Below are 10,134 nucleotides of genomic sequence, written 5' to 3'. Positions count from 1 at the left end.
ATGTGTACTTTCTTTAAAAAAATTTTCTTGGGATTGGGGATTTAGCTCAGTGGTAGAGCGCTTGCCTAGGAAGCGCAAGGCCCTGGGTTCGGTCCCCAGCTCAAAAAAAAAAAAAGAACCAAAAAAAATTTTTCTTTTCATAACCATGTATGTATTTTCCTTAATTTTTTTTCTCTTAATTTTTGCCTCCATGTATGTCTGGGCGCCGTGTGCATGGAGTGCCCACAAAGGCCAGAAGGGGGCATCAGATACCCTGGAACTGAAGTCACAGAGGCCAGAAGGGGGCATCAGATACTCTGGAACTGGAGTTACAAACAGGTGTGCATTGTGCCGGTCCTGGGACTTGAACCCCAGTGCTCTGGAAGAACAGTCGGTACTCTTTGGCTGCTGAGCCATCTTTTCAGTCCCAGTTTACTAAATTCTACCTAAACAGAAAAAGGAACGGCACCATGAAGATGTATCAACGTAGTAGTTTGTCCCTAAAAGATGTCTGTCTGCCTTGTCAGTGTGCCCAGGCACTACCGTAAGGCTGGTAGCCCAGCAGTGAAACACTACCATCAGGCTGACTTTTCTCTCTGTTTCTGGTTATTTACAGATGCTGCCTGCTAGAAGTAGGTAAAGTTCTGTACCAGTAATCACGAGCTTTCAGTCGCCGACCAAGTTATCGCATATTCCCAAATGTACAGGAGTGCTGCGGCAGGGGGATGGGAGGTATCAGTCAGACAGGCTTCCACCCTGGGTCCAGTTTGTATACTCAATCTCTACAACAGCAGGGTGGGGCAGGCAAGCAGGTTTTTAAGGACAGTGATGCATCCAAGTCATTCTGTTTCAGGTAGCAAGTGAAGCCATGCTTGATAATTATAACAGTACAAACAGTGCTTTAAGTAAACCACTAAATACACCGGCAAGTCACTAACAATTGGTCTTTGCTATTTCACCACTTCACAAAGATTCAGGCCTTAGGTCTGCTCTGGGAGAAGACAATACACCCCAACTCTCTATTCACGACCATTAAATAAAATAGACCATTAAATAAAACACCCGGCCAGCCTCGGGAACTGTTTAGTTACTCTGGTCAGCAGTATCGAGTAAAAAGAGAACCTGCAAACTCAGAAACAGAATCAAAGGAAGCTTTGTAGCCAGGAGGCTACTCAGGAGACCCAGGCAGAAGAATGGAAGAAATCCAAGGCTAGCCAGAGCTACATAATGTCCGTTTGAAAGCAAACAAAGGCTTGTTCTCTTTGGCCTAAATGCCCACAGGTACAATTGAGATTACATCAAGACTACTTTTCCAACAATTTCCACAACTTTTAAAAACATTATATTATGACAATAAACTTTAGGGCTGGAGAGATGGCTCAGCAGTTAACAGTACGTGCTGTCTAATCTCTGACGCTCAAGTTTGTGTGCAGAGTGCGCAAACTATTTTGGGAGAAGATAGTCCTCGGTTTTAAACAATCTTTCTTTGTCCTGCCCAACTCTACCTCCTTTGTTTTACTAAGTACTTATTTTGGAGACGGAGTCTCTTTACGTAGTCCAGGCAGTGCTGAAATTCTCTATGTAAACCAGGTTGGTCTCGAACTCACAGAGATGTGCCTGCTCCGCCCGGTCTCTCAAGGTCTGATTTAAGGCTCGATGTTTTGGCTTTTTTTGAGACTGGGCTTGCACTATATTTCACACTGGCCTGGAATTCTCAATCCTCTTGCCTCAGTTGTCCAAGCACTGGGCTTACAGACTTGGGTGCCACAAACACCCAGCCAGGGTGTTAGTTACTTAACCTGTGCTTTATTTGCAGCCGAGTACAGATCTTATCTGGTTGATCCAGAGCACAGTCCTGGCTAGCTCTGGCAGCGTCCTGGCGAGCATCTCCGAGTCCCGCCCAGCCCGTGCGTAGGGGCGCCGGTCTCTGAGACCCTAAAGAAGCTCCGGAAGTGCGCGGCGACCGTACCCGCGCGTGCGCAGCTTGGCTGTTCCGCCCCTAGTCAGCAGTCAGCTTGCCCGCTTAGCGCGGGCCAGGCTGGGTGTAGGTGGATGCCTGGTCCAGAGCGCCCTGGCTGAGGTGAGGCTGTCGCTTTGCAGGTGGGCAAGGACAGCCAGCAGACAGCGTCTCGGGCTGGCAGCCTCTGCTTCTGGCCAAGGGCGCTGATGATGCCGCGACACCTGGGAGGAGGGATAGTGGAGGAGGCAGTGGTCGCAGCCAGAGGGGCCACCCAGCAGCGGGAGAACCCGCGGGAGGGACAAGCGGCCGGCGGCGACGCGGCCTTGGGAGGCATGGATGTGAAGAACGATGGCCTTTAGGTTTTGCCCAGGGCTAACCCTCGCCGCCTATTTCATGTCCACTCACACCCGCAACCCTGTGAGGCCTATCGCCGTGAGGCCCGCAGCCTTTTCCAGGCTGGCCCTCTAAGGCTGAGGCGGTGCTATGAGTCCACTCTTGGTGTCCTGGTGCATGGCTGGAACTGCCAACTTGCGCCGTGCTTGGGGCAGTTCTCAGTTTGGATAGCAGCACGGGACAGGTCGGTCACACGCTGGCTCTCGAGGCTTCAGGACACTCCAGAAGGCCACTTCCGAAGCAAGGTCTGTCGTCCTCTTCTGACCATCTGTCCACTGCCCCAGCCGAATGGGGCTGAGTTTGTCTGTTTTCTCTCCCTGAGAGTAAGTTGGAGAGGCCTCAGGCTGGGGCTGCCTCCTGCTTACCACCGATCCCAACCCAGATGGCTGCCAAGTCCTGCTCCCGGACTCCGGTGAGTTATTCCTTCTCTCTAGTGCCCTGTCACAAGCTGTCTCCTCTAGAGCTGTGAAGTGGTCAGATAGTGAAGTTGGAAGAGATCAGGATGCAGACTACTGCCTCTTGTAAGAGTAGCGCTCTGTGTTCAGTTGGGCCTTGCCTGATCCACCAGTCTCAGTTCTGCTACCCCAGCAGGGATCAACAAGGCACACCCCCTGGTGTACTGTTGGCATATTGTCATTCCAGGGTGAGATGCCTCTGACCTTCCAGGATGTGGCTGTGTACTTCTCCAGGGCGGAAGGGCAGCAGCTTAGCCCCCAGGAGCGGGCGCTGTACCGGGATGTGATGTTGGAGAACTATGGGAACGTGGCCTCACTGGGTGAGAACTACCCTGGAGCCCTAGCTTACAGTGGGGAATCTCAGAGGGACACGTAGGCAGGAGAAGGGAAAATCCTGCTCTTGTCCCCAGGTACCAGTCTACGTAGTTCTAGGGACTGTTTTCCTTATTGCCAGTGACCTACAGGGCCATTCCTTTCCCCAATGTAATGACAGAGGCTGTAGGCATTTGACCTCTCTTGCCCCTTGGCCTCCCCTGACCAGTGTGCCCACGCAGGCAGAAAACCCTATCTAGTGAGGAAGACCCAGCAGACAGGGTTCTGCTCAGTCCCGCAGGCTGCAGCAGCTCATCCAGGGTCCTCACCCTTAACAGGATTCCCAGGCCCTAAGCCAGAGCTGATCTCCCAGCTGGAGCAAGAGGAGGAGCTGTGGGTCCTGGATCTTCTCGGGGCTGAGGAACCAGAAGTCTTGAGAAGCTGCGGGACAGGTGAGCATAATCTAGATGCTCAGGAGTGGCCTGCCAGCCCCGCCTTCAGTGGCCGGGAGTGAAGGCTAGACGTGAAGGCAAGTATGGTAATGGTGTACAGTCCAGCGGGGGAAACACAGCTGCTGGGTGCACTCCTTTGCCTTGTAAGGTCTGTTGACTTTGCCTTAAAACAAAACAACCAAACAAAAACCAATATTGTGGTTTCCGGTCATAATGTGCTTTGTTGTTTTATACCTTCATTGTTTTCCTATAGAAGACACTTTTTCTCCTCACACCAGCTACGTGGTCTGTATCATACCTCTTTCTCCTTCAGCCCTCAATTTCTCCTGTTCTCTCTCTCCTTCTTGGGATTAGGTCTCTAACACCTAGGATCAAAGTCATCCTTTCCAGAGCCTTGGCCTCTACAGTAGCTGGGACCATAAGTACAGGCCGCCACGCTTGGCTCGTTAGTGTTTTTATTATGTCTCTTCAGTTGCTCCCTTCCCTCGCCTCAGCCTGCTCCTGTAGCTAGGGCTGGCCTTAAAGTTGCTGTGTAGGTGAGGATGGCCTTGAGTTCCTGATCCTCTGGCCTCTCAAGTGCCAGGGTTAGAGGATGTACAACTACACCTGGCCTTTTTATGTTTTGTTTTATCATATGTGAGTACACTTCAGACACACTAGAAGGCATCGGATCTTATTACAGATGGTTGTGAGCCACCATGTGGTTGCTGGAAGAGCAGTCAGTGCTCTTAACCGCTGAGCCATCTCTCCGGCCCCGTGTGTTTGGCTCCTCTTGTCCCTGTCTGTCCTGTGTACTGTTCCTCACTGTCAGTCACGGTCTCTCATTTGCTCTTATTCTCTGAGTTAAGTACATCAAGTGTTTGCCTTTATTTCTCGTCGTTGGTCCTTCACCACAAGTGACTGCATCACCGTTTCTGAGGGGCTTACTCAGAAAAGCTCTTTTGAATAATATACCCTCCATGTTTTACACGTCTGAAATCGGCTGTATGGAGCTTTTCTGAGATTGGGAGCTTAGATGGTGGATCTGTAATTTTATTTCCTTAAAGGTGTTTATACCAAGGCTTTATAAAAGCACATCTCACATTTTTTTTTCAAATACCACTTTTGCGTATGTGTACTGTAGCACAGGTAACTGCAGAGGTCAGAGGCATCAGATCTCCCGGAGTTACAGGTATCGTAGGTACAGGTATCACCCAGCGAGGGTACTGGGTACAAAAGCCAGGTCCTCTGGAAGAGCATGTGTGCTCTGAACTACTGCGATTCATCTCTCTGGTCTGCCTTTTGTTTTTTTAAATTTTGGGGTTCTGTATTGAACTCATGCATGCTAGGCAAGTGCCCTACCAATGAGCTATACCTGGAGCCCTTTTTGTCTTACTTTATTTTGAGACAGTGTCTTCGTTGCTCATGGTGGCTTTAGACTCATGTTCTATTCTAGGCTGGCTTTGAGTTTGAGGTCTTACCTCAGCCTCCTGAGAAGTGGGCATTATAGGTCCACTCTAGTGTGTATTTCGTGGATTTTTTCATATGCTCTATTAACATTTAGTTCAAAATGTCCTTTTTTGTTTGTTTTGGTTTTTTGTTTTCAAGACAGGCTTTCTTTGGGTAGCCTTGGCTGTCCTGGAACTAGCTCTGTAGACCAGGCTAGCCTCGAGCTCACAGAGATCCACCTACGTCTGCTTTCCAAGTATTGGAATTAAAAGCTTACGCTGCTCCCACTACCATCCAGACTTTTTAAAATACAAATCTTTGGCTAATCAATAATTGGACATGTGTGAGTTTCTAAGTAGTTGTTTTACTAATTATCTTATTGTTTTCAATTTATTCTATAATTCTATTGTGGTCAAACAACATCTGTATAGTTTTATTCTTGTATTTTATAGATGTCGTATGACTTCCAGGTCTCTCTTAGAAAACATGCTATGTATTAATAACTTTTTGTCACTGTGATTGAATGCCCTGACAGAAAGCAACTTAGAAAAGAAAAGGATTCCTTTTTTTTTTTGGCTTGGAGTTCCAGAGTGACAGGGCCCATGATAGAGGGGAACTCATAGCTGCAGGAGTGTGAGGCCTGCCTGTCAATCAGGACAGAGTGATCACATGTCATCTGTAAAAGGGGGTGTTGAGACACATGGATGGGGACAGGAAGTCCTTCACCAGGGCACCATCCCCTAAGGGTTCTATAACTGTTTTACTGCTGTGAACAGACACCATGACTAAGGCAACTCTGATAAGAACAACATTTAAGTGGGGCTGACTTACAGGTTCAGAGGTTCAGTCCGTTATCATCAAGGCAGGAGCATGACAGCATCCAGGCAGGCATGGTACAGGAGGAGCTGAGAGTTCTGCATCTTCAGCTGAAGGCCGCTAACAGAATACTGACTCCCAGGCAGCTAGGGTAAGGGTCTTAAGCCCACACCCACAGTGACATATGTACTCCAACAAGGCCACACCTCCCAACAGAGCCACTTCCTTGGCCAGGCATATGCAAACCACCACAACAACCTTTCCCCAGTGTACCACCAAGTAGAGACCAAGTATTGGAAACCTGTGGGAGACATTTCTCATTCCAACCACAACAATATCTATGTAAAAAAAGATGGGTGCTCTGTAGTCATAGGGTTGTACATTGTCTTTAAGTCGATGAGGCTGACTGTGTGGGTCACGGTTTCCGCACTTTTCCTGGTTTGTTTGTTGCTGGTTTGCTTGTTTAATTGTTCTTTCAGTTACTAGGATTATCCGAGGATGGGACATTGTCTTTCCCTTTGACTTAGTCACTGTCTGCCGACTCTGTTTTGAGGCTGTGGTACTGACTTGCTCCAATTTGGCAGATACATTTGGCAATTTGGCATTGTAGGAGATGCTAGCAAAGCAGCTCCAGCCTGCTTGCTGCTTTTTTTTTTTTTTTAAGATTTATTTATTTATTATATATAAGTACACTGTAGCTGTCTTCAGATACACCAGAAGAGGGCATCGGATCTCTTTACAGATGGTTGTGAGCCACCATGTGGTTGCTGGGAATTGAACTCATGACCTCTGGAAGAGCAGTCCGGTGCTCTTAACCGCTGAGCCATCTCTCCAGCCCCCTGCTTGCTGCTTTTGTTAACATGGGGTATCTATTTAATTCCAGATGTGACGGTTTATATTCACACTCACACACACTTATACACATACACACTCATACACACACACTCATACACACATACTCATACACATACTCACACACACACTTATACACACATATGCTCACACACACACACTCTCACACACATACACACTCATACACACACTCACACACACTCTCACACACATACACACTCACACACTCTCACACACATACACACTCATACACACACTCACACACACTCTCACACACATACACACTCATACACACACTCACACACACTCTCACACACATACACATTCATACACACACATATATACTCACACACACACTCACACACAAACACACATATACTCATACACACACTCACACACATACAAACACACACATACATACATACACATATATACTTATACACACATACATGCACACACTCATACACACACACATACACACATATACTCATACACACACTCACACACATACACACACATATATACTCATACACACACTCACACACACACTCATATATGCACACACACGCACATACACACATATACACACACTCACACATACACACACACTCAAACACACACACCTGCGCACATTTAAAGTGTCTGTCTTCCAGATAGCACACAATAGGGTCCCATTTTCTGTTCATTCTGTCTTTTAATTTCTGTGTTCAGTCTGTTAGTGGTTTTTTGTTTTGTTTTTGTCGTTCCTGCCACCCCCATCTAATACCCTGACATAGACAATACCTGCAGGCAAACACCAATGCACATAAAATCAGGGAGTTTGGAAATACACACACGTGTATCCTCCCAGCATACGGAAGGCAGAGGCAGGAGGACTATTCATCTAGTCCAGGCTGTCCTGGGCTGTGTGGCATGATCCTGTTTCAAAGCAAACAGAAAAGTAGAAAGTTTCTTTGATTTACCGTTAAATCACGGTAAATCGATGTAACTGGGATCTGAAATGTTCCCCAGGGCTTGTGTTGAAAGCCTAGAGCACCACTGAGGGAGGGTAGGAACTTCAGAACCTGGAGTCTGTAAAGGTCACCGGGGGCATGCCATTGAGGGAAATGTTGAGACTCCAACCTCTTCCTCTTTCTTTTTCTTCCTGGTTGCCAAAAGGTAAGCAGGCCTCTTCTGCCCTGTCATGATGCACTGGATGCTACAGTGTCAAGTGGGGACAAGTAGCAGCACAGAATGTATAACCTGAGTATAAAATAGTTAATTATCCCAGGGGTTTTGCCATGGTAACGGGTTTGGAGATAGCTGTGTGTAGTTTATTTAGAAAAGAGAACTATGAACTAGGTTATTGTGGCAGGGCTTGCCTAGCATGAACAAGACCCTGGGTTTGATCCCTGCTATGGCATAAAACTGGACCTGGGAGTGCAGAGCTGTAATTTTGGCACTTGGAAAGTAGTGGTAGGAGGGTCAGAAAATTAAGTAATCTCAGCTATCTCTGAGTGAGTTTGAGAGCCAGCCAGGGCTATATAAGACCCTGTCTCAAAAAAACTTGACACATTGAAGCAACTTTTATGGCTCTCAGAGAACTGAAGTCAGAGTCACTGTGTAAAGTAGGGACTGTCTGTGAGTGACAGATTTCTGGATGCTCAACAGAGACCCGCATGAGTTGAAAACCTCAATGGCAGGCCAGCAGTGTCCCCAGTGGGTAAAGGCACTTACCCGCTGAAATCAATCATTGGACCCCACAACTTAGATGGTAGAAGAAGAGAATCAATTCCTTTCACAGGACAGCACACACAGGACAGCACACACTGGACACCACACACTGGATATCACACACTGGACAGCACACACTGGACAGCACACACAGGATAGTACACACTGGACAGCACACACTGGACAGCACACACTGGACAGCACACACAGGATAGTACACACTGGACAGCACACACTGGACAGCACACACAGGACAGCACACACAGGACATCACACACAGGACAGCACACACTGGACAGCACACACTGGACAGCACACACTGGACAGCACACACGGGACAGTACACACTGGACAGCACACACGGGACAGCACACACTGGACAGCACACACTGGACAGCACACACGGGACAGCACACACGGGACAGTACACACTGGACAGCACACACTGGACAGCACACACTGGACAGCACACACAGGACAGCACACACGGGACAGTACACACGGGACAGCACACACTGGACAGTACACACTGGAAAGCACACACAGGACAGCACACACTGGACAGCACACACTGGACAGCACACACGGGACAGCACACACTGGACAGTACACACTGGAAAGCACACACGGGACAGCACACACTGGACAGCACACACTGGACAGCACACACTGGACAGCACACACGGGACAGCACACACGGGACAGCACACACTGGACAGCACACACGGGACAGTACACACGGGACAGCACACACTGGACAGTACACACTGGAAAGCACACACAGGACAGCACACACTGGACAGCACACACTGGAAAGCACACACAGGACAGCACACACTGGACAGTACACACTGGAAAGCACACACAGGACAGCACACACTGGACAGCACACACTGGACAGCACACACGGGACAGCACACACAGGACAGCACACACAGGAAAGTACACACTGGACAGTACACACTGGACAGCACACACTGGACAGCACACACTGGACAGTACACACTGGACAGCACACACAGGAAAGCACACACAGGACAGTACACACTGGAAAGCACACACAGGACAGCACACACTGGACAGTACACACGGGACAGCACACACTGGACAGTACACACTGGAAAGCACACACAGGACAGCACACACGGGACAGCACACACTGGACAGCACACACGGGACAGCACACACTGGACAGTACACACTGGAAAGCACACACGGGACAGCACACACTGGACAGCACACACTGGACAGCACACACTGGACAGCACACACTGGACAGCACACACGGGACAGCACACACGGGACAGCACACACGGGACAGCACACACTGGACAGCACACACGGGACAGTACACACGGGACAGCACACACTGGACAGTACACACTGGAAAGCACACACAGGACAGCACACACTGGACAGCACACACTGGAAAGCACACACAGGACAGCACACACTGGACAGTACACACTGGAAAGCACACACAGGACAGCACACACTGGACAGCACACACGGGACAGCACACACAGGACAGCACACACAGGAAAGTACACACTGGACAGTACACACTGGACAGCACACACTGGACAGCACACACTGGACAGTACACACTGGACAGCACACACTGGAAAGCACACACAGGACAGCACACACTGGACAGCACACACAGGAAAGTACACACTGGACAGCACACACAGGACAGCACACACAGGAAAGTACACACTGGACAGTACACACTGGACAGCACACACAGGAAAGTACACACTGGACTGCACAC

General features: G+C 48.9%; 1 protein-coding gene across 4 annotated transcripts in view; it reads left to right on the top strand.

Annotated features, from left to right (window-relative positions):
• Nucleotides 1-1,987: 1,987 nt before the first annotated feature.
• Nucleotides 1,988-10,134, top strand: part of Zfp251 (zinc finger protein 251) — a 30,154-nt gene continuing 22,007 nt past the window's right edge. For 3 of the 4 annotated variants that reach the window (NM_001191911.2, XM_087558522.1, XM_087558521.1), the window contains 3 exon segments: nt 1,988-2,744; nt 2,975-3,107; nt 3,438-3,551. In NM_001191911.2, the coding sequence (NP_001178840.1) occupies nt 2,715-2,744; nt 2,975-3,107; nt 3,438-3,551 (277 nt within the window). In that variant the 5' untranslated portion in view covers nt 1,988-2,714. 4 annotated transcript variants of the gene reach the window in all.

This window comes from Rattus norvegicus, chromosome 7, assembly GCF_021556685.1.
Source record: "Rattus norvegicus strain SHRSP/BbbUtx chromosome 7, alternate assembly SHRSP_T2T, whole genome shotgun sequence".
Classification (NCBI taxonomy): Eukaryota; Metazoa; Chordata; class Mammalia; order Rodentia; family Muridae; genus Rattus; species Rattus norvegicus.
The sequence above is the reverse complement of the archived record's forward strand: the minus strand, read 5'-3'. Positions and strand labels throughout refer to the sequence as shown.